This window comes from Lolium rigidum, chromosome 1, assembly GCF_022539505.1.
Source record: "Lolium rigidum isolate FL_2022 chromosome 1, APGP_CSIRO_Lrig_0.1, whole genome shotgun sequence".
NCBI classification, from domain to species: Eukaryota; Viridiplantae; Streptophyta; class Magnoliopsida; order Poales; family Poaceae; genus Lolium; species Lolium rigidum.
The window spans coordinates 266231067-266256887 of NC_061508.1; the positions used below are offsets into that span (position 1 = coordinate 266231067).

General features: G+C 45.3%; 1 protein-coding gene across 1 annotated transcript; it reads right to left on the reverse strand.

Moving 5' to 3' along the window:
* Nucleotides 1-23523: 23523 nt before the first annotated feature.
* On the reverse strand, nt 23524-24761 carry LOC124658453 (aquaporin NIP1-4-like). The gene is made up of 5 exons (XM_047196785.1): nt 24597-24761; nt 24246-24470; nt 23957-24154; nt 23802-23863; nt 23524-23722 (listed from the first exon to the last, which is right to left on the reverse strand). Exons 1-5 carry the CDS (start codon nt 24759-24761, stop codon nt 23524-23526), a joined length of 849 nt encoding a protein of 282 aa, XP_047052741.1.
* Nucleotides 24762-25821: the final 1060 nt, after the last annotated feature.

The following is a 25821-nucleotide window of genomic DNA, read 5'->3' on the forward strand; positions in this document are numbered from 1 at the left end:
ATAACGGAGAGCATGCAAGATCATAAACAACACATAGGTAATAACTTGATAATTAACATAACATAGTATTCTCTATCCATCGGATCCCGACAAACACAACATATAGCATTACGGATAGATGATCTTGATCATGTTAGGCAGCTCACAAGATCCGACAATGAAGCACAATGAGGAGAAGACAACCATCTAGCTACTCGCTATGGACCCATAGTCCAGGGGTGAACTACTCACTCATCACTCCGGAGGCGACCATGGCGGTGAAGATTCCTCCGGGAGATGAATCCCCTCTCCAGCGAGGTGCCGGAGGAGATCTCCGGAATCCCCCGAGATGGGATTGGCGGCGGTGGCGTCTCGGTAAGGTTTTCCGTATCGTGGCTCTCGGTACCGGGGTTTCGCGACGAAGGCTTTAAGTAGGCGGAAGTGCAACGCGGGGGCCACACGAGGGCCCCACACCATAGGTCGGCGCGGCCGGGGCACTGGGCCGCGCCGCCCTAGTGTGGCGGCGCCTCGTGGCCCCACTTCGACTCCTCTTCGGTCTTCCGGAAGCTTCGTGGCAAAATAGGACCCTGGGCGTTGATTTCGTCCAATTCCGAGAATATTTCGTTACTAGGATTTCTGAAACCAAAAACAGCAGAAAACAGTAACTGGCTCTTCGGCATCTTGTTAATAGGTTAGTTCCAGAAAATGCACGAATATGACATAAAGTGTGCATAAAACATGTAGATATCATCAATAATGTGGCATGGAACATAAGAAATTATCGATACGTCGGAGACGTATCAGCATCCCCAAGCTTAGTTCTGCTCGTCCCGAGCAGGTAAAACGATAACAAAGATAATTTCTGAAGTGACATGCCATCATAACCTTGATCATACTATTTGTAAACGTATGTAATGAATGCAGCGATCAAAACAATGGTAATGACATGAGTAAACAAGTGAATCATAAAGCAAAGACTTTTTATGAATAGTACTTCAAGACAAGCATCAATAAGTCTTGCATAAGAGTTAACTCATAAAGCAATAAATCAAAGTAAAGGTATTGAAGCAACACAAAGGAAGATTAAGTTTCAGCGGTTGCTTTCAACTTGTAACATGTATATCTCATGGATAATTGTCAACATAGAGTAATATAACAAGTGCAATATGCAAGTATGTAGGAATCAATGCACAGTTCACACAAGTGTTTGCTTCTTGAGGTGGAGAGAAATAGGTGAACTGACTCAACATAAAAGTAAAAAGAATGGTCCTTCAAAGAGGAAAGCATCGATTGCTATATTTGTGCTAGAGCTTTTATTTTGAAAACATGAAACAATTTTGTCAACGGTAGTAATAAAGCATATGAGTTATGTAAATTATATCTTACAAGTTGCAAGCCTCATGCATAGTGTACTAATAGTGCCCGCACCTTGTCCTAATTAGCTTGGATTACCAGGATTATCATCGCAATACACATGTTTTAACCAAGTGTCACAAAGGGGTACCTCTATGCCGCCTGTACAAAGGTCTAAGGAGAAAGTTCGCATTGGATTTCTCGCTTTTGATTATTCTCAACTTAGACATCCATACCGGGACAACATAGACAACATATAATGGACTCCTCTTTAATGCATAAGCATGTAGCAACAATTAGTGTTCTCATATGAGATTGAGGATATATGTCCAAAACTGAAACTTCCACCATGATTCATGGCTTTAGTTAGCGGCCCAATGTTCTTCTCTAACAATATGCATGCTCTAACCAATAAAGTGGTAGATCTCTCTTACTTCAGACAAGACGGACATGCATAGCAACTCACATGATATTAAACAAAGAATAGTTGATGGCGTCCCCAGAAAACATGGTTATCGCACAACAAGCAACTTAATAAGAGATAAAGTGCATAAGTACATATTCAATACCACAATAGTTTTTAAGCTATTTGTCCCATGAGCTATATATTGCAAAGGCGAATGATGGAATTTTAAAGGTAGCACTCAAGCAATTTACTTTGGAATGGCGGATAAATACCATGTAGTAGGTAGGTATGGTGGACACAAATGGCATAGTGGTTGGCTCAAGGATTTTGGATGCATGAGAAGTATTCCCTCTCAATACAAGGTTTAGGCTAGCAAGGTTATTTGAAACAAACACAAGGATGAACGGTGCAGACAAAACTCACATAAAAGACATATTGTAAACATTATAAGACTCTACACCGTCTTCCTTGTTGTTCAAAACTCAATACTAGATATTATCTAGACTCTAGAGAAACCAAATATGCAAACCAAATTAGCAAGCTCTAAGTGTTTCTTCATTAATGGGTGCAAAGTATATGATGCAAGAGCTTAAACATGAGCACAACAATTGCCAAGTATCAAATTATCCAAGACATTTTAGAATTACTACATGTAGCATTTTCCAATTCCAACCATATAACAATTTAACGAAGAAGAAACTTCGCCATGAATACTATGAGTAAAGCCTAAGGACATACTTGTCCATATGCTACAGCTGAGCGTGTCTATCTCCCACAAAGTGAATGCTAGGATCCATTTTATTCAAACAAAAATAAAAACAAAAACAAACCGACGCTCCAAGTAAAGCACATAAGATATGGCCGAATAAAAATATAGTTTCAGGGGAGGAACCTGATAATGTTGTCGATGAAGAAGGAGATGCCTTGGGCATACCCAAGCTTAGAGCTTTCACTCTCCTTGATCATATTGTATCATACTCCTCTCTTGATCCTTGAAAACTTCCTCCACACCAAACTCGAAACAACTCATTAGAGGGTTAGTGGACAATAAAAATTAACATGTTCAGAGGTGACACAATCATTCTTAACACTTCTGGACATTGCATAAAGCTACTTGGACATTAATGGATCAAAGAAATTCATCCAACATAGCAAAAGAGGCAATGCGAAATAAAAGGCAGAATCTGTCAAAACAGAACAGTCCGTAAAGATGGATTTTATTGAGGCACCAGACTTGCTCAAATGAAAATGCCCAAATTGAATGAAAGTTGCGTACATATCTGAGGATCACTCACGTAAATTGGCTTAATTTTCTGAGTTACCTACAGAGAATTAGACCCAGATTCGTGACAGCAAAGAAATCTGTTTCGCGCAGTAATCCAAATCTAGTATTCACTTTACTATCAAAGACTTTACTTGGCACAACAAAACTCAAAACTAAGATAAGGAGAGGTTTCTACAGTAGTAAACAACTTCCAAGACTCAAATATAAAACAAAAATACTGTAGTAAAAACATGGGTTGTCTCCCATAAGCGCTTTTTTTAACGCCTTTCAGCTAGGCGCAGAAAGTGTATATCAAGTAACATCAAGAGATGAAGCATCAACATCATAATTTGTTCTAATAATAGAATCATAAGGTAACTTCATTCTCTTTCTAGGGAAGTGTTCCATACCTTTCTTGAGAGGAAATTGATATTTAATATTACCTTCCTTCATATCAATAGTAGCACCAACGGTTCGAAGAAAATGTCTTCCCAATATAATGGGGCAAGATGCATTGCATTCAATATCCAAGACAACAAAATCAACGGGGACAAGGTTATTGTTAACCATAATATGAACATTATCAACTTTCCCCAAAGGTTTCTTTTTAGCATTATCAACGAGATTAACATCCAGATAACAGTTTTTCAATGGTGGCAAGTCAAGCATATCATAGACTTTCTTAGGCATAACGAAATACTTGCACCAAGATCACATAAAGCATTACAATCAAAATCATTGACCCTCATTTTAATGATGGGCTCCCAACCATCCTCTAGCTTTCTAGGAATAGAAGTTTCAAGTTTTAGTTTCTCTTCTCTAGCTTTTATGAGAGCATTTGTAATATGTTTTGTGAAAGCCAAGTTTACAGACGCTAGCATTGGGACTCTTAGCAAGTTTTTGTAAGAACTTTATAACTTCAGAGATGTGGCAATCATCAAAATCTAAATCATTATGAGCTACAGCAATGGGATTATCATCCCCAAGGTTGGAAAAAATTTCAGCAGTTTTATCACAGACAGTTTCAGCAGTTTTAGCAATTTGAGGTAATTTTGCGCGCTTTGCACTAGGAGTAGAAACATCGCCAACACCAATTATTTTACCATTAATAGTAGGAGGTGCAGCAACATGTGAATCATTAGCATTGCTAGTGGTGGTAATAGTCCAAACTTTAGCTACATTTTTCTCTTTAGCTAGTTTTTCATTTTCTTCTCTATCCCACCTAGCACGCGATTCAGCCATTAATCTTATATTCTCATTAATTCTAACTTGGATGACATTTGCTGTAGTAACAATTTTATTTTCAATATCCCTATTAGGCATAACTTTCGATTTCAAAAGATCAACATCAGAGGCAAGACTATCAACCTTAGAAGCAAGAATATCAATTTTATTGAGCTTTTCCTCAACAGATTTGTTAAAGGCAGTATGTGTACTAATAAATTCTTTAAGCATAGCTTCAAGTCCAGGGGGTGTGTTCCTATTATTATTGTAAGAATTCCCATAAGAATTAGCATAACCGTTACCATTATTATAAGGATATGGCCTATAGTTATTACTAGAGTTGTTCCGATAAGCATTGTTGTTGAAATTATTATTTTTAATGAAGTTTACATCAACATGTTCTTCTTGGGCAACCAATGAAGCTAACGGAACATTATTAGGATCAACATTAGTCCTATCATTCACAAGCATAGACATAATAGCATCAATCTTATCATTCAAGGAAGAGGATTCTTCAACAGAATTTACCTTCTTACCTTGTGGAGCTCTTTCTGTGTGCCATTCAGAGTAATTAACCATCATATTATCAAGGAGCTTTGTTGCTTCACCAAGAGTGATGGACATAAAGGTACCTCCAGCAGACTGAATCCAATAAATTCCGCGAAGAAAAATTTAGTCCCGCATAGAAGGTTTGGATGATCATCCAAGTAGTCAGTCCATGGGTTGGGCAATTTTTAACCAAAGATTTCATTCTTTCCCAAGCTTGAGCAACATGTTCATTATCCAATTGTTTAAAATTCATTATGCTACTCCTCAAAGATATAATTTTAGCAGGGGGATAATATCTACCAATAAAAGCATCCTTGCATTTAGTCCAGGAATCAATACTATTCTTAGGCGAGAGATAGCAACCAATCTTTAGCTCTTCCTCTTAATGAGAAAGGAAACAATTTCAATTTAATAATGTCACCATCTACATCCTTATACTTTTGCATTTCACACAATTCAACAAAATTATTGAGATGGGCAGAAGACATCATCGAACTAACACCGTGAAAATTGCTCTCGCATAACAAGATTCGATAAAGCAGGTGTTTAATTTCAAAGAATTCCGCTGTAGTAGCAGGTGGAGCAATAGGTGTGCATAGGAAATCATTATTATTTGTGGTTGTGAAGTCACACAACTTAGTATTTTCAGGGGTGGCCATTTTAGCAGTAGTAAATAAAGCAAACTAGATAAAGTAAATGCAAGTAACTAATTTTTTGTGTTTTTGATATAGCAAACAAGATAGTAAATAAAGTAAAGCTAGCAACTAATTTTTTTGTGTTTTGATATAATGCAGCAAACAAAGTAGTAAATAAAATAAAGCAAGACAAAAACAAAGTAAAGAGATTGGGAAGTGGAGACTCCCCTTGCGGCGTGTCTTGATCTCCCCGGCAACGGCGCCGTAAAAAAGAGCTTGATGGCGTGTAACTCACACGTTCGTTGGGAACCCCAAGAGGAAGGTATGATGCGCACAGCAGCAAGTTTTCCCTCGTAAAGAAACCAAGGTTTATCGAACCAGGAGGAGCCAAGAAGCACGTTGAAGGTTGATGGCGGCGGGATGTAGTGCGGCGCAACACCGGAGATTCCGGCGCCAACGTGGAACCCGCACAACACAACCAAAGTACTTTGCCCCAACGAAACGTTGAGGTTGTCAATCTCACCGGCTTGCTGTAACAAAGGATTAACCGTATTGTGTGGAAGATGATTGTTTGCAAGAAAACAAGTAAAGAACAAGTATTGCGAGCAGATTTGTATTTCGAGTATAAAAGAATGGACCGGGGTCCACAGTTCACTAGAGGTGTCTCTCCCATAAGATAAAAGCATGTTGGGTGAACAAATTACGGTCGGGCAATTGACAAATAGAGAGGGCATAACAATGCACATACATGTCATGATAAGTATAGTGAGATTTAATTGGGCATTACGACAAAGTACATAGACCGCCATCCAAGCATGCATCTATGCCTAAAAAGTCCACCTTCGAGGTTATCATCCGAACCCCTTCCGGTATTAAGTTGCAAAACAACGGACAATTGCATTAAGTATGGTGCGTAATGTAATCAATAACTACATCCTTAGACATAGCATCAATGTTTTATCCCTAGTGGCAACAAGCACATCCACAACCTTAGAACTTGCTCGTCACCGTCCCGGATATCAATGGAGGCATGAACCCACTATCGAGCATAAATACTCCCTCTTGGAGTTAAGAGCAAAAACTTGGCCAGAGCCTCTACTAATAACGGAGAGCATGCAAGATCATAAACAACACATAGTTAATAACTTGATAATTAACATAACATAGTATTCTCTATCCATCGGATCCCGACAAACACAACATATAGCATTACAGATAGATGATCTTGATCATGTTAGGCAGCTCACAAGATCCAACAATGAAGCACAATGAGGAGAAGACAACCATCTAGCTACTGCTATGGACCCATAGTCCAGGGGTGAACTACTCACTCATCACTCCGGAGGCGACCATGGCGGTGAAGAGTCCTCCGGGAGATGAATCCCCTCTCGGCGGGGTGCCGGAGGAGATCTCCGAAATCCCCCGAGATGGGATTGGCGGCGGCGGCGTCTCGGTAAGGTTTTCCGTATCGTGGCTCTCGGTGCTGGGGTTTCGCGACGAAGGCTTTAAGTAGGCGGAAGTGCAACGCGGGGGGCCACACGAGGGCCCCACACCATAGGTCGGCGCGGCCAGGGCCTGGGCCGCGCCGCCCTAGTGTGGCGGCGCCTCGTGGCCCCACTTCGACTCCTCTTCGGTCTTCTGGAAGCTTCGTGGCAAAATAGGACCCGGGGCGTTGATTTCGTCCAATTCCGAGAATATTTCGTTACTAGGATTTCTGAAACCAAAAACAGCAGAAAACAACAGAACGGCTCTTCGGCATCTTGTTAATAGGTTAGTTCCAGAAAATGCACGAATATGACATAAAGTGTGCATAAAACATGTAGATATCATCAATAATGTGGCATGGAACATAAGAAATTATCGATACGTCGGAGACGTATCAGGCATCAAATCCATTCTGCCACCATCCAACGGCGCGGCGTTTCGCTGGCTTGCTATAAATAGTCTTCTTCTTCCTCCTGTTATCCCCTTCGCTGCGCCGCGCTCATGTCCTCTCTCTCTCTCCAAAAACCTCCATTGCAACCAAACAAGCTCCCGCGCTCTTCCTCATCCTCAATATATCTCTAGCACCAACGTTGATGCCACCGCGGGCGAGGCTCACCAAGCACACCATCCCCGAGGTAAGCATGGAGACACCAGATCTGGAGGTTTCCGAGTGGGAGAGATCCAAGATCTCAAACCAAGACGCGAACCTGATGAAGAAGCTTGGCTTGATGAAGGAGGGAGCGCTGATCTTCCCCAGTGAAGAAAGCTTCCCGACGCCCCCCATCCAACATCGGGTAACCTTCGTTGACCACCTTATCCGTGATCTCTCCGCTCCTATCCATGAATTCCTTCGTGGATTGCTCTTTGTGTATGGGCTGCAGCTGGACCAGCTGACTCCCAATTCTATCCTTCATATTTCTATTTTCATCACACTCTGCGAATGCTTTCTCGGGACCCAACTGAATTGGGCCATGTGGAAACGCATTTTCTACATTCGCCGCAACAGCTCCCACAACATCGCCTACAATATAGGTGGTGTTGTTATCTGTGTCCGTCCTGACGTCGATTATTTCAATGTAAACTTTCCCGACTCCGTCCAAGGGTGGCGCAGGAGAAGGCTATACGTCCGCGAGGAATGCTCTGACTCGCAGGAATACAACATCGCCCCTTTTGATGGTAGCGCAAAAATTCTTCGGCGCCGATCCTGGGATGCAGAAGCCATCGAAGAAGAGAAAACGGTGACAGATGCGCTGATGAAGCGCATCCATGAGCTGCAGAATACCCGAGGCATAGAATTGTCGGGTATTCAGATTACTGCGCATTTCCTTAGGATTAGGGTGCAGCCTCTATAGGCTCGCAAAAACCCTCTATGGTTGTATGCTGGCGAGAAAGATGTCGACCGCATATCCAAAGATCTCTCTGTGAAGGATTTGGAAAAGCTTGTCCGACGAGTTTCATCGCTAAGCAAGAAAGATTCAGTTCCATCTTCTTGCCGAGTAGAGCCGTACACCAGCGCCAATCCTCTTCCCAAGGTAAATGACTTGGCATCTCGCAATTATGTTTATTCGACTGCCATCTTGCGCAAATTATTTTCCCAAGTTTTTATTGTTTCGACTACTATCTTGCTGAACTTTCTGTTGACAATTTTCTTCTTCAGAAACATCAAGTTTTATCCTCCCTGCCTCCCCTTCCTGAAGGTGGGGAGGTCGATGAACGTACCATCGTTACTGACGATGCACAGGGTACTTCTCGCCCTGAGAGTGAAGTCGTAGGATCTCAAAAATCCGCGGCTTCCTCTGAAAGAGATACTGAATCCGACGCTTCCGAGTCGGTACACTCTCTCCCTTCCGTTGTTTCCCCAAAGAACAAGAGGAAAAGGGGAGATGTCGAAGACTCTGGCACCTCGAAACCCGGCGTACCACCTGCCGAAGAAACTGCTCCCGAGGAGGAGGAGGCCTTCAATCCTTACGAGGATGCTCTCGTTAGCTCGTAAGCTACCCTGCCTTCTTTTCCTTTTTTGCATATTGCTTGTACACTTTCTCATACTATCTTTTGTGGACAGCGGCGAAGAAGAAGAACCCGCTGCCAATGTGACTGCTCCTACGAGCACGTCACAAACTTTGGTTCTTTCGGAGACTCGCCGTGCAACGGAGGAAACCTCACCTCCTCGTCCGGACTTGGAAACGTCGACTCCAATCGCCAGCCCCCGAGCCCCCTCGCCAAAAAGGGCGAGGATTGAACTTGGCGAGGAACTAGGCTTGTTGGCCGGAAGTTCAACGACACCTCCTCTGGATGATGTAAGTATTTTTGCTGCTCTTTTCCATTACTTGTCAAGTTTCCCTATTTTTGAACTTTTCTCTTGTTTTTTCTCCGACAGCCTCTTATGAAGCACTTCATCAGCCTTGGTACTCAATTTATTGGGTACCGAGACACTGTCGAAGGTTTTAAAGGTACGTCTTTCTTTCTTCCTTATTTTTTCACCAAGGAAACTATATTTCTAGCTGTCTCAGCGTTCTTACCTTATTTCCTTCCACTAGATGCTCTCGCAAAAGCTAATAAGCGCGCCGATGATCTCGCCCTCAGGCTAGAGCAAAGTGAAAAAGCTCGCGAGAAGGCTGAACAAGACGCTGCCTCTGTTGGAGAACTTCGAAAGAGGCTCCACCAAGCTGAAACCGCCTTAAGCGAGAATACAACTCAACAAATTGCTCGTGAACAGGATGTCATCGGGCGCCTAGAATCTCAGAATCGGCGCTTTGTCAGTAAGTTCATAAATCCTTTTGCTCAAGTCCCTTCCAAGATTAGCTCTCCTTGTATTTGTTGATAACCCAAAATTTGTTTCAGCAGGAAAGATGGTTCAAGATTTTGAACTTGAAAGGCCTGAAGGGGATCGTCTTCTCGACACCCCTTCTCTCCTTGAAATTCATGGGGATTTGGCGCGCCGCAGTATTGCTGATGCGCGGACCGCATTTACGCGTCTTTTCCCCTACTTCTTCCCGAAGAAAAGCGCGCCCGAACCCTTCTCTGAGCTTGCGAAGTGCTATATTCCTGAAGAAGATCTTGGGTTGGCTTTCTGTCAGGAAAACCTGAAGATTGGCGTCGAAGGCACCATAGCTTTGGTTGCCGAGAGCCAGCAAAGCGTCGACTGGGCGAAAGCTGGTGAGACGAAGAAGATCAACAAGGAGAGGTGGCAATCTTTGATCAAGGCTGCCAAACCGCATTCGAAGAAGATCCTCTCCTTCCTCAGATACAAGCCTCCCTCCAGTTCTGCCAAGACGGAGGTCAAGTAGACCATCTTACACCTCCGTTTGCTATCTTGCTTTTGCTAGATGTCGATATCTTCATGATATATGACTATTTTCGTCGACTCACTAGGAGTTGACCTTTTGTAATGGGGCATCACTTGTAAATATCTCAACTTATCAATGAAAAAGAATGATCCATTGCTTGTTTATTGATGTCGCCCTTTTCTTTCTTCCAGTTGATATTTGATAACTACTCTAAGATTGTTGGAACCTCGCCTGCTTCAGTTGCTACTTCTCGCTCAAACCGGGTCCCTGACGATGTTTCCCTTGACTAATCTTCATGTGCTAACTTGGATCAGTCAGAATTGACTGAACTTCGGCAACAGCTCCAAACTTTGAAGAAACAATCCCTTATCGTCATGGAACAGTCCCGCAAATCGTCCGAGCGGGAAAAATAGCTCTTCAACAGGCCCAAGAAGCTTTAGCATTGAAAAAAACCGCGACTGCCGAAGCTGCACAAGCCGTGTCCCGAGAAAATTATATGCTTGACTTAATGGCAGCCGCAAGTCTGGACATGGCAGGTACGTTTCACATTTTCTGAATCCTCTCTTGTCCTTCACTATCTTGTCATCTTATTTTGTTCCTTATTCCCTGAATAGGCGCTTTTTTGGATGTTGCTGCCGAAGATCAACGAGTTGATGCGAGATCCAGTATTGTTTTTAACCTTGCCTTGGACAATGGTTCCAGTTTTTGGTCTTCTCCGGATCGGACCCGACAAATTGTCAGATTTCAAGACCGCGCGGGTCAGGTTCGAGAGTATCTCGAGTTTTGTACTAGAACATTGGCTATGGTTTATAATGCCATGTTTCCTCGGAATCTTCAACCCAAGACACTTCCTGACTTGATGGAGAAATTTAAAAGTGCTCACCAAGTGTATGGATTTGTGAAAGCTCAATTGATGTCAGGCACCAGGTTTGCCATGATTATGCTGCAGATCCGCTATCCGAAGTTGGATATGACCAACATTGTTGAAGCTTGTCACGTTAAACTTAGGAGGCGAAGAAGAAACGTCGATAAAATCAACGATGTCGTGACACCCGTAGCCGAAGATATGATTGACTATTTACTTCAGATGGACGCTAACTTCTTTTTGGAAAGCCATTATGCTGACTTCTGGGTGCCTCTGCAGAGGGTGAAAGAATAAACATAGATGATATATATGAGGCTTAGCTGAAGACTTATCTTTGCTGCCGAGCTTGTTTTATTAAAGCTTTTGTATATTGCGAAGACTGTATATAATTGAATCTATTTTGTTTAGCCCCCGAGTTTTTCGGTTGCTATATTTTTTGTGTCTTTATTGCTTTGCGAGGTTTTTTAACCAAGGCCGGTGACTTGTAAGTTGTATATTGCAAAGACTTTGTATGTATATTGAATCCGCGGGTTGCAAGCCCCCGAGCCTGTCGAAGAAAAAGATGTATATCACCAATACCTTTACTGTATTGCAGCACCGCGAGCCCGCCTCATTAAAAACCTTTCAGCCCCACTCGGTGCCCTGGAAGGAAAGAGTGCGTCTGAAAACTCGTGGGCTTTTCAGTACATTGTATGTTTACATATAGGACTATATCTCGGCTTAAGCGTAAAAACGCCTAAGCTGCGCCACGTTCCAGGGATTTGGCTCGGCAATCCCTGTCTTCTTGTCCTTTATTATGTATGCTCCTCCTTCGATTACTTCGGTGACGATGTATGGGCCTAGCCATGGTGACTCGAATTTTTCATGACTATCTTGCGTGAGCCGAAGAACCAGGTCGCCAACTTGGAAGGATCTTGGTCGCAAACGTCGACTATGATAATTTTTCAGATCTTGCTGGTACTTGGTGACTCGTGACAGCACCTCGTCTCGAGCTTCGTCGAGTGCATCGACATTGTTCTCCAATGCCTTTCTTGAAGTTTCTTTGTCATATTCCGCCACTCTTGGAGAGTTGTGTTCTATTTCTATCGGGAGCACTGCCTCGGCTCCATGAACCAGGAAAAACGAAGTTTCTTGTGTGGCTGTATTGGGTGTTGTACGTATACTCCATAACACGCTAGGCAATTCCTCTGGCCAGGTATGTCGAGCTTTTTTCCAATGGTGTTAGCAGACGTTTCTTGATGCCATTGCAGATGATACCGTTCTCTTTTTCGACTTGACCATTGGTCTGCGGGTGCGCAACTGATGCAAAGTGTAGTTTGATGCCTACCTCTGCACAATATGCTTTGAATTCCTTGGAGGTGAAGTTGCTGCCATTATCCGTAACGATGCTATGAGGAACTCCAAACCGAAAAACGATACTTTTGATGAACTTGACCGCCGAAGCTGCGTCTGGCGAGTTTATTGGCTTTGCCTCAATCCACTTAGTAAACTTGTCGACAGCTACAAGCATATACTCGTATCCTCCTGGCCATGCATTGTTCAATTTTCCCACCATATCAAGACACCATTGAGCGAAAGGCCATGACAATGGTATTGGCATCAATTCTGCTGCCGGAGAATGAGGTTTTGCCGCAAACCTTTGGCACGCATCACAGGTGCGCAGTATGTCCTTTGCATCTTCTACTGCTGTGAGCCAGTAAAATCCTGCTCTGAAAACCTTGGCCGCTATAGCTCGACTACTTGCGTGGTGTCCACACACTCCCTCGTGCACATCCTTTAAGATTAATCTTCCTTCTTCAGGTGTAACACATTGCTGCAATACTCCCGAGATGCTCCGTTTATACAGCTCTCCCTTGACCACAGTAAAGGCTTTCGATCATCGAATAACTCGCATGGCTTCTACCGGATCTTCGGGTATTTCTTTCCTTAGGATGTATGCTACGTAAACCTGCATCCAAGGAACTTGTACCACCATTACCTCGTGTGTTTCCTCGTCTCCTAAGACGCTTGCTTCTGATCCTTCCTGAGCCCCCGAGTCTTTCTCAAGCTTATCCTTCTTTTTGGCTGTTTCTTCGCCTTGGTTGACCTTTCAGTTATTTCCTCTCAAAATACTCCGGGTGGTATTGCTAAACACTGCGACCCGATGTTTTCCAGAACGTCGGCTTCATCATTGCTGAGTCTACTGATATGATTTACTTCACACCCGTCGAAAAGTTTCTCGAGTTCATTGTATACTTCTTTGTATGCAATCATACTGTCATTGACTGCGTCACATTGGTTCATCACCTGTTGAGCCACCAGCTGGGAATCACCGAAGATTTTTAATCGAGTTGCTCCACAAGCTTTCGCCATCTTCATCCCACGTATGAGTGCTTCGTACTCCGCCTCATTATTGGATGCGTTTGGAAACGTCATCCGCAGCACATATTTCAACTTGTCGCCTTGAGGTGATACTAGTATCACGCCAGCTCCAGCTCCTTCTAGCCTCTTGGACCCGTCGAAGTTCATAGTCCAAGTTCTCGACAAATCTGGAGGTCCCGTATTTTGCAGCTCCATCCATTCTGCGACGAAGTCTGGTAAGACCTGCGACTTTATTGCTTTTCTTTTCTCATATGTGATGTCCCGAGGGGAAAGCTCTATTCCCCAAAGGGAGACACGATCTGTAGCCTCTGGATTGTTTAATATATTGGATAAAGGTGCCTCATTGACCCCTATTATCGGATGCGCCGAAAAATAGTGTCGTAATTTTTTTGCGGTTGTGAACACTCCATATGCCAACTTCTGGTACTGCGGGTACCGCTGTTTTGAAGGCGATAAGACTTCGCTGACGAAGTATACCGGCCGCTGGACTCCATGGAGTTTTCCTTCTTCTTCTCTTTCGACCACAAGTACTGTGCTAACCACCTGAGGCGTGGTTGCGATGTACAACATGAGAGGTTCCTTTTCCTTGGGCGCCACCAATATTGGTGGTGTTGAGATTGTGCGCTTCAGGTCCTCAAAAGCTCTGTCTGCTTCTTCATTCCACTCGAACTTTTCTCCCTGCTTGATCAAGGCGTAGAACGGCAACGCCTTTTCTCCCAGTCTGGCGACGAATGTGCTTAAAGCTGCGACTCACCCAGTCAGCTGTTGTATTTCCTTTAACTTTGTTGGCTTCCGCATCGTCACGATGGCTTGAATTTTCTTCGGGTTGGCCTCGATTCCTCTTGCTAACACCAGAAACCCGAGAAGTTCTCCCGCAGGGACGCCAAAAGAACACTTCGTCGGGTTCAACTTGAGGAAGAATTTATTGAGATTGTCGAAAGTTTCCTTGAGATCCTCGATCAAGGTTGGGCCCTCCTTTGTTGTTATGACGACGTCATCAATGTATATTTGAATGTTCTTGCCGATCTGTGTGGCAAGATACTTCTGCATCATCCGCTGATATGTTGCTCCCGCCTTTTTAAGCCCAAAGGCATTGTTCTGTAACAAAACACACCATACGGTGTTATGAAAGCTGTTTTGACTTCATCTTCTTATTTTAGTCTGATCTGGTTGTAACCAGAGTATGCGTCCAGGAAGGAAAGACGTTCACATCCTGCCGTGGAGTCGATGATTTGATCGATCCTCGGGAGGGGGAAGTGATCCTTTGGACAATGTTTATTGAGACATGTGAAGTCGACGCACATGCGAAGGACCTCCGTGTTTTTCTTCGGGGCCAACACTGGGTTTGCTACACCTGTGGCCTCTGCGTGTAACTCTTTGATGAATCATGCCTCTCTGAGCCGATTAATTTCTGACAGCATAGCTTTGCGGTTGGGTTCCAAAAAACGCAGTAAAGGTTGTTTGATTGGTCTAGCCATTGGATCCAAGTTTAGGGGGTGCTCAGCGAGTTCCCTGGGTACTCCTGGCATGTCAGCTGGACACCATACGAAGATTTCCCAGCGCTCACGGAGGAACTCGACGAGCGTGCTTTCCTATGTGAGGTCCATGTTTGTTGTGATAGATGTCGTTTTCTTGGGATCTGTCGGGTGAATCTGTACTTCCTTGGAGTTTGTAGTAGTGTCAAAGGTTGGCTCCTTGAGCGGCCTCCCTCCATCAAGCAACACATCATAATCAGTTGTTAACCTTGACGCCATATACTCTGCTTGCATCCCGAAAGTTTCTGACAGTCGATGAAAATCCTTGTCGCACTTATCAACTAGCGCGAAACTACCTTTCATTGTGATTGGGCCTTTGGGTCCAGGGAGTCTCCACAACAAGTATGTGTAATGTGGTACCACCATAAACCTGGCATACGCGGGTCGTCCTAGTAAAGCATGGTACTGTGATGGGAAATCCACGACTTCGAACTCCAACCTCTCTATTCTGTAGTTCTCTCGAGTTCCAAACTGAACGTCGAGATTGATCTTCCCCAATGGATAACTCGGCTTGTCCGGTGTGATACCATGGAAGCGCGTGTCGGTTGGTTTTAAGTTTGCCAAGGATATGTTCATCTTCCTCAATGTATCTGCGTACATAAGGTTCAAACTGCTGCCTCCATCTATGAACACTCGTGAAACATCGAATCCTGCGATCACCGCTGGTAAGATCAAAGCTAATTGCCCTGGTCGCGGTACTTGCTGCGGGTGGTCCGCTATGGTGAAACCAATGTCCTGTCCCGACCAATTGAGGTACTCGATTGTTGGTGGAGGCATCTTTTCTGCCATGAAGACTTGTCGTGAAATTACTTTTTGAGCTCTATTGGATGGCCTGGCCTTCTGAATCATCGAGACCGCACCATTGGTGTCAATATAAGGAGGCGGGTATGGAGCTGCCGCCAATTGCAACTGGTGTCGATTTTCGTCCGTAATTGTGGGTGGAGGTGGAAGGTGAATCTCACTCCTTGGCCCCTGGGGGTTTCTGTTTACTACCTGCGTGCTGGTATGCCCTGCATATCGATGTAGTGCTAGAAAAGGTCGGCAGTCCTTCTGAAGATACCCTGACTGCCTCTTTCCATTATTATCAAGGAAGAAGTGCTTTTGGCATGGACCGTTTAAGAGGTCCTCGGGTGATACATACGGCCTCTGAAACCTTGGTCCATTATTTTTCCTGTTGGGACGGGAGCCATCCTTGTAATCATTACGCTGCTCTCCACTCTTTTGATAATCATCCCGATTATTACCTCCGCTGCTTCCTCGAAAACCAGCCGATATTTGGCCGGGAGCATCATAATCTGAGAACTGTCGAGAGAATCATCGCCTATTTTGAAAGTATCGGTTGCGCTCATCCTCAGGTGACATGTGCCGTTTATTATGAACGACATCTTCTCCATCTGCCTATCGATTCGCTATTTCCATGAGTGCTGCTATTGTTTTTGGGTTGGTTCTTCCCAAATCCTCGACAAAGTCCTTCCTTCGGATTCCAGCAACGAACGCGTCTATTTCTCTCTCGTCAGATATGTTTTCTGCCGAGTTTTTGATGATGTTCCACCTCTGGATATACATCCTCATTGGTTCATCATACTTTTGTCTCCAGGCCCGTAGCTGCTCCAACGACGCGGGTTTCTTGCATGTGGACAAGAAATTCTTCACAAATATGTCTTCGAAAGTTTCCCAGCTGTCGATGGAACCAGGAGGCAGCTTTTTTTATCCATGACCGTGTTGGTCCACTCAAGTGTACCTGGATGCTTTGCATGGCCGTTGCTCTAGTTCCGCCCATCAGTTTCACCGTCTCCAGGTAGTCGATTAACCAATCCTCATGAACTTGCAGGCCATCGAACTTTTTGTAATTATCGGGTAGCTTGAACCCAGACGGAACCCGAGTTTTACGAACCCGTCGCGTGAAGCACGGGAGTCCACACATATCCTCCTCGTTGACCTCTGGTGAGTGCCGACGTTCTATTCTTTCTTGCCGCGCTCTGTCGACCCGTGTCTGTGTCGCTACATCTCTTGCTCCACTCGTTCTCGGAGGGTCCTGCACTACTGCTGTAGGTCGTGGACTATTCTGTCTTGTAGATCCTTCGGGAGGCGTGCTTGTGCCTGCGAACGCTGTTCCCATGGCTCCAACTCCTGCCATGGCCATGTTATACAGTGCTTCTCTTGGATCTTCGGGAGGTGGCCTGGACGCCAGGATGAAAGCCTGTGTTGCCATATATCCAGCTTCTGGTGTCTTTGGAATAATATTCCCCCTCGTGTCTATCGACATAAAGGACATGTCGAGGTTTTGGACTAGGTTCTCCCTCTCGGCTTCAGGTATATGCTGCAACCGAGACCTTGCCCTATTACGAGCTGCTCTGTGGCTATCTCCTCCCGAAGTGTCTGATTGTCGACTCAACTCACCTCTTCGCCTGCTTGACTCGGAAGATGCGGCTTGCCTCCTATCCAGCTCAGCTTTCTGTTTTTCAAGTTCTCGTCTAGCACGGGCGAGTCTATATTGGTATGCTTGTAACTCTTCAGCTGTGGCGGCCGTAGTCATCGGCTCCGTGCCGTCGATAGCTTTTGCAACTCTGTCCCAAACTGCTTGCGGAAATTGTACCATCTGTCGTGTTGCGGGTCCAACATATTTGGTTCCTAAACCTCGCGTAATATCAGCGGGATCGATGTACGGATTTCCCGCATCATCGAAAGCCTCTGATGTCTCCTCTTGTGGGCGACTTGCTTCTCCAATTGCATAGATTTGATGATATTTTGAAGTTTGACCTTTGTCGGGATTGGTGACACCGCCGCATAGATCGGCGAAGATCTCCCTAACGGAAGTGGATTTGTCGATGAAGCTGAAGCTGTCGACGCTGTCGAAGTCGCTGCTTATATTGGAGTCCACAGACGACTCGAAGGACATGTTGCCAAAGATCTTGGCAAGTTTCTTGCTTGTTGCAGTCTCGACGAAGCGTGGCGGCGAAATCTCCTCGTCGCCCATCTCGAACGATGATTCCGAAAGATTGGAACTAACCGCCGATGATTCCGACGAAACCGGAACCTCGAGACGATGTGATCCCTCTTTTTCGACGCGGAAGTGGAACCTTCCGAACGTCATCTCCATAGGCTTCTCCAGATACACATATGCATCCAAACGGGAGGGCGGGTGAGGAACAAAATCGACTAGACCAGTTTCGATCTGTTTACCTCTGTCCAACGCATTGCTTGCCACTGAAGACGTCGACGATGTTGAGCGTGCCATCGAGATAAGCTCCTTGTCGCCTCTAATCCCCACAGACGGTGCCAATTGACAAGGTATCGACTTGTCAATGCCTACAGATTGTAGACTAGGGTTTTAGTAGGAAGTAGAGGGCAAGTAGATCTCGATGGTTCAGCCGGAAAAGTACTCGACTGCTAGAAAACTAGGGTTGTGTTGACAATGAAATCGATCCTCTCTTTGTCCTTCGACTCCCCCTTATATAGGAGGCGGAGCCGAAGGTTTCGTGATGTACAAGTTACAGAAACCGGGAGACTCTTTGAGTTCGTCCCGTAATAATTACAAGTCTTATTCCTAATACAACTCTATCTTTCCAAAACTATCTCTTAATTGGGCTTCCGATCTTCATAGACTTAGGGTCGTGCGGCTTCAGTAAACCCCAGGTACCCTGTTCGGCAGGCCCATTGGGGATGCCTATGTCATCTGCCGAGAGGGTACGCCGGCGAAGTTGGAATAATGCCATGGAAACATGTATCGGATTCTTGCAACATGTCGACTGTGATGCCCACATTTTTAACTGTGCTCGGGAATATCAGGTTCAGTCCGCTTCCACCATCCATGAATACTTTGCTCATATTGAATCCCCCAATCCGTGCTTCGACTACCAAGGCTGCATGACCCGGCCTTGGGACAGACATCGGGTGATCGGCCCTGCTGAACAAGATGCTCTGTGAAGACCAATCGATGTATTCTGGGACATTAGACATAGTGCTCTCTGCAAGATTTATTTCATGCGTGAGCTTCTTCATTTCCCTCCTAGAGACGTCAGTTTTATGGATCATGCTCATCTGCCCTCGAGGTGGAGGAAAAGCTTCATTAGGGGCACGATTTTGAGCTTGCTGACTTTGATGCTGAGGTGGAGGTGGCGGGTTCAGGAGCTGCGCTTGCCCCTTCCTTGATTCATAGAACTTTTGAATATCAAGGAACTGTCGGCAGTCCCTGAGAAGATGGCTTGATTTTTTGGTGTTATCCTTTGGGTCAAAGTATGAATGTATGTAACAAGGCGCGTTCAGCTGTTCAGCGAATGGTAACTTTGGGACCCGAGGCGGTCGCTCTCTGTAGTTGCCATGATTTCCTCCGGAACCACTGCGGTTTCCGTCGCAACGATCGTCGCGCTTATCCCCGCGCTGATCATCATGCCGATCATCGCGTCGATCGGAGTACCCCGTAGCTAAGATATTGGTATCTTCATTCCCGCGGTCTCTTCTCTTTTTCCGATGATCACACTAATGGCCCGAATCATGTTTATGGTCGTCGTCTTCGTCGTCGCTTCGTGGTCGTGGTTTCCTTACTTGGTCTTCGCTATCAGCCCAACTGTTGGCGATCTCCATAAGTTTTGTAATGGTCTTCGGATTCTTCAGCCCAAGTTCTTCAATATAGGATTTTCGTCGGATGCCGTCGCTAAAGGCATCAATAGCCCTGTTGACAGAAACATCTTCGGCAGTGTTCAGGAGTTTAGTAAAACGCCCGATGTATGCGCGAACCGATTCCGTCGGTTTCTGGCGACACTGTCATAGTACTTAGATTCCGACGGGTCTTTTGTACGTGGCCTGGAAATTCTTGACAAAAGCGTCAACTAGATCGTCACAGGATCTGATGGATCCCTTCAGCAGTCCTCTTAACCAAGCTCGCGCCGAATCTTTCAGGTAGAGCTACAAGCACTGCACGGCTGCTACTTGATTTCCCTTGTGCAAGATCACCGTTTGCAGGTAATCGTCTATCCAAGACCTCGGCTCCTGCTGGCCATCGTATTTGGCAACATCGGTGGGCGTAGGCTTGAATCTCTTTGGTGGCATTGACTCTCGAATCTATTTGCTTAGGCAATCGGCACCTCGTAGTTCACCATCATATTCCTGGGTTTCTTTGGTGTCCTCGCTATCATAGCCTTCTCTTGCGGCACACCGACGACGAGCTTTGTCGATCTTGCTCTATGTGATATCGTCACGGGCATCCTTCGGGTGGTGTTTGGACCCGCTGCCCTGATGCGTACTCTTCTCCTTCCTAGGGGTGAGCTTATCTCCAAGTACCGCAAGGCTCTCCAGAGCGCCTCCGTGAGCTTGCGTCGTCAGATCATTGGGTGCCGACGGATGGTTCATCAAATAAGTTGTGAGGTTTGCGGTCGCTCCTTCGGCAGTCTTTGGCCTGATCATGCCCGCAGTATCCGTAGTCATGAAAGAGTTGGAAAGATTCGAAGTTATCTCCCTTGCGTCGTCTTCCGAAAGGCGAGGAATCCGCGGCCGAAACTTGCCTTGGTTGCTTCGAGACGCACATCCATGTGAGGGTTGCCCCCTTCGCCGTTCGCTTGATTGATCGGCTGCCTGCCGATGTGAGTTGAGGTCCGTTTGCTCTTTGGCTAACCGATCCCGGTTTTTATCCAAAATAGTGTGATACGCATTGAGGGTTCCTGCCGACGCTCCAACGGGAATTGAAGTACGATTGGTTATAGCTTCACGAGCAATCTCCCACTCTTCTCCGGTGATGGTGTAAGCACTATTATCATTGTGGGCACTAGTTTCCGCGTTGCGGTGTCTACCCTGATTGGTGCGTGGAGTGCGCTCGCCCTCCGAGATTTCTTCTCCTGTAATGGGATTAATGATAGCGTAGACTTGATGACGAACCACCCCCCCCCCCCAGATGACTGCCCTGGGGAAGCTGCAAACAAAAGGTGTGTCTTCCGAACCCAGCCCGTGCCTGGAGTCGCAGTTGAGGCAATAGTACGAGGTTAGATCCTATGCTCCTGAGTTGTCAGATCCGACGAACATGGATGACGTGGAACGGAACGACGATGTCGATGGCGAAGATGTTGGGAATGGCCCCGAAATTGCAGGCGATAGATCGACTGTGATCGGGGGCAAAGCAAACGATGCAGCAGCCGATGAAGTCGCAGCCCTTGGTTTCTTCGGGAGGACCGGATCATGCAGCCGAAGGATTCCTTCGGTGTTGACGAGGTAGTGCACGCTCCCGAATGCCATCTCCGACCCATCACGTAAGCCCAAGAAGGTCGAACGCAATGAGTTAGAGTGCGGAGTAAACTCGAAGGACCCAAAACGAATCGAGTTCCCCGAGCTTGGTGATGAAGGAGTCGATGAAGATGCCGGCAATGCCGGCCTTGAGGTAGCCGGTAAGATCGGAACAGCTGACGAAGTGCCTTGTACCAGCAGAGTTCCCACAGATGGCGCCAATTGTCGGGGGTGCTCCCCGGCAATGCCCACCATGAGGGGCTTAGGGTTGACGGAATCCTGCAGGCTAGCACGAGACATCGATAACCAAACAAATGGGGAGAGAGATTTACCCAGGCTCGGGGCCCTCGATGAGGTAAAACCCTTACTTCCTGCTTGTCTGGTCTTGATTATCGAAAGTATATCAGGTCACATTAGGGTAGCCGATAGGCTACGGTGGACTCGCCGAGAGGCAGGGGTTCTAAGCTCTAGATTTGTTCTTGCGGTGGTTCTATGCGTGTAAGTTGTGTTCCAGCAGATCCTCTCCTGGCCCTTATACATCAGGCTAGGTCCCGAGAGATCTGTCCGGACTTGACTAAGGTACAAAGAATCATAGCCTAAAGTTTCCTTGTATCGCATCTTCTTTCCTTGTCTATCAAGTATCTTTCCTTCGGATGAGTCTTCTTCTCCAACGTCGACGCACGGGCCCACTTCGGATATTAGGCAATCTTCATGGGCCCCTGGTTGGGCCGATGGAGGTAGCCCAATGTTGGTTACCCGTAGGGTAATGCCCACATCACATTGTAAAGTAATTATTAATATTAATATAAAATAGTCTTACAATGCCACCAATCGTGATGAGATCAATAGTACAAGTAGGGTCTATGACTAAGGAAAAACGGGATGATGGAGATGGCGATGGAGCAGCGGTTCCCCTCTCCTCGGATGCGAATGGTGAAATGGATCTAGTGGTGGCTCCAGATCTTTGAGTGTTTCTTCTTTTTGTCACCCTTTTCTGGTGATGTGATGCCTAATATATATATGCACCTTCATGAAAGTTGTTCCGTTTGACCTGGGCTAAGGCGGTGGCACCTGGTACGGGCACATCGTATGGGTGGGCTGCGGCCGTCTAGTGCTCGCCAAACTCTTTGATGCTTCTCTTCGTGGCCTCTTTAACTTGGTGGATTTTGCAACTTGGAAATCTTCATTAATTTCCCTTGGTTATTCCCAGAAAATGTCCATATCGGAGAATAAAAGAAGAGATGTGGACATCTTTGCAATAATTAGTGATTAGTGGCAAGTTGACAGATATGTTATCAATTACTTGACTAATATCAGATTTAAACATGGATAAAGATGGTTGTTTTTCATAGCCATCATATAGGTAAAGAGTTGTTGTTGATTTATCCAGATGTGTTGATTACTCATACATCGTGCTTCTTATAAGAGTGAGTTACAAGTTAATTTTCCTCATCTTTCACCATCATTGCACAATGTGCCCTCCCTTGGAGCACAGCAAAGATACACAAGTGCACAATACATTAAAGAGCAATGAAAAGATAGGGAGAGTGGACAACCGAGAATGACTGCATTAAATATTCGGAAACCAAATCTTGGAAAACGTTATGTTGATTTAAAAATTTCGAGAGTTCATTTGATTAATAAAATATAAGTAGTTCCAAACATAACAATGGGCTTGGAAACGAAAATATTCATACTATATGAACGTTGAAAAGTTTAGTGACAATGATACACATGTGTGCTTTCAAGTTTGCATTTTTCATTTATATTGCATACTGCATTATTTTTAATTTTGATACTTTCTATTTCTATAATCAAAACAATCATGTCATCTTAACAAAGAAGTAAAATTATCATAGTATTTTCTTTTGTCATAAGACATTAAAAATATAATATTTCAAAGTTCTTTTACAGAACAATATAATTTCAAATAACATGATACTTCTTCCCAACATAGTTTTAGATGTTGCAAACTCTCCAGTGAGAAACTTGGATCGTAGAGTTTTAAAACTATACTCATGATTGGATCTAATCTTATAATTTTTTTCTATAACAAATGTAGTTCTAATGGTCAAAGATACGCAAGGCAACAACTAGAAAAACTAAAAGACTCGCAACATCTCGATTATCGCCTCAGTGATCACTACAATACACCAGCCAGTCAAGAAACACATGCATATTCTTTCGTATATATTCTCCCTCTGTAAGTACAACGATAATAGCTATGCTATTACACTAGCTAGGAATGCATCGTTCAGACATATAGTACACGTATAGTCCAATTATTGATCGGTCCTCCCTTGGAAGGATCGATTGATCCGAAGAACAGACGACCACGTACAGGGTTTTAGTAGCATAGCTAGAAGCTTAGTGGCCTGATCGGTCCGTAGTCTTGGTGATCTCGCGCTGTGGCTTGCCGATGTGCCGGATGAGGCCGTAAGCCCACGCCCCGGCTGCCCCGCCGGCGAACGGACCGAGAATGTACACCCAGAGGGACTTGAACTTGCCCGCCACCAGCGCCGGCCCGATGCTCCTCACCGGGTTCATTGATGCTCCGGTCACCGGCCTGTCCATCAAAACCGTCAGTGATTCAATGGAGCTGAAGATCGATGACCATTCCTTGAAATTAAGAAGAAACAACGTACCCAGAAAATAGCGCGTTAAGCATGATGGTTGCGCCCACAGTTAGCCCAGCCATCTGACCCACCTGCTCAAAAACAAGAGACTTCAACGTAAGACAGCAGGTATAAGCATACCTCTCGTCAGTGCTTGCACGGGCATGGCCGTCTAGCTAGCTTACTGCTCGGTCGTCTGTAGCCACGGCCATGACGACGAAGACGAGGTAGAAAGTGGTGATGAACTCCACCACGAGCGACTGGATGTTGGAACCCGTGGGCTGCGTCACCGGGGCGAACTCGTGCTTGCCGCCGAACATCAGCCGCAGCATCACGCTCGCGATTAACGCGGCCACCATCTGCACCACCATGTACGCCGGCACCTGCTTGGACATTTACATCATATATATGTATGTTCCTGCAGGTTGTTCAGTTATCGCGTGGTGATTCAATTTGGCCATGACGCGCACTTACACGCTTCCAGGGGAATCGGCGGGCGATGGCGAAGCCGACGGTGACGGCGGGGTTCATGTGCGCTCCGGAGATGTGGCCAACGGTGTAGATCATGACCATGACGGCCATTCCCCACACCACGGTGATCCCAGGGAACGTCACCGCTCCCCCCTTCTCACTGTTCACTACGATGGCGGCCATGCCGGCGAACAACAGGAAGAATGTGGAGAATAGCTCGGCGAGGAGCTACGTACCCGTACACAAATAAGCATCACCAAAGCAAGCGTTGGATAAAACTAGAAAACTGATGAACACAGGCATTTACATGGAGGGAATTAGGAATCAGTCGAGATACATATAGGCTTAGCTTACCATCTGAAGGAAAGTAACAGAGACAGGCACGCCACAGACGACGTCCTCGTCTGCAGGCTGCTTATCAGCATACACCTCCTTTTCCTTCCTCCCATCCTCCACGGAAAAATCATTCATCGACACCGATCCATTCGTGTACGCCGAGTCGTCTTCCCTCCGTGCCATATCTCACTCTTCTGATGCACTTCAAGACCAGGTGACGAAACCCGGCTGACCCGAATGTGGAAACAAAGAGAAATGACAGAAGTAATTAAGCACTGAGCAGGTCGAAGCTATATATATAACACCAGCAAGGCCCTCATGTTGCATATTATAACCATCGACTTGTTCGGCTAGCTCCACCATGCTATGTCTCTTCCATTCATTCCTCGGATTTGCCGAGACTGGTCTAGAATAGTTTTGTTGGTAATTGATGTTTTGGGTTCAGAGCAACAAGGTAAACTACTATAGAAGATTCACCCCGGACATCGAGGGCAGAAGGTGATACTACATAATCATGCGCATCATTGCCACATTAGAAAAATCATATCCAATCGAGAACTCCAAGAACCTACCAGAGAAGACAAAGATCAGAGGAATCGCCAAGTTGGGTAAATGCAAAAACATGCAGTTCTTAGGACAACTGATGTAGACGCGCGTAGTGTCTCAGCATTACCACGAGTGACAAACATTTCAGGGTATGTTCTATGGTCCATAAACTTCATTTCTTTTTTGTTTTGGTGAATACAAGGATATTTGACGCTCGGGGAGAAGACATTAAAGGACCAAAAGATGTCAACTAGAAGGAGGGCTAATAGGTTTTTCTTTGAAATGGGGGCATCAACTCAACCTCTGCATCGAAATGAAGCATACGACTTTTTTTTTATTGCAGCATTCAAAATATCACACTTACAACTTAAGCATCACATAATGTGCTAAACAGTAAACACAATGCATCTTGTATGTGTCTAGAAGGGCTGACAACCATCCTGGCTGAGGATAAAATACCGCCATCAGACGATTGCATCTAGTATCAATATGCTGCCTACAGGAAGAAGGTAAGACCACATGTAGATCGAAGAAGCCGCTCTTTGAATAACCTACAAAAAAAAATGGTGTTGCCACTCTGTAAAAGACAACATCATTCCGACAATTTTAAATTGCCCAAACTAAAGCGCAAACTCCCACTCGAATTTGTCCTTTAATTTTCTTATCAATTCCATTTAGGCAATTACCGAACATATTT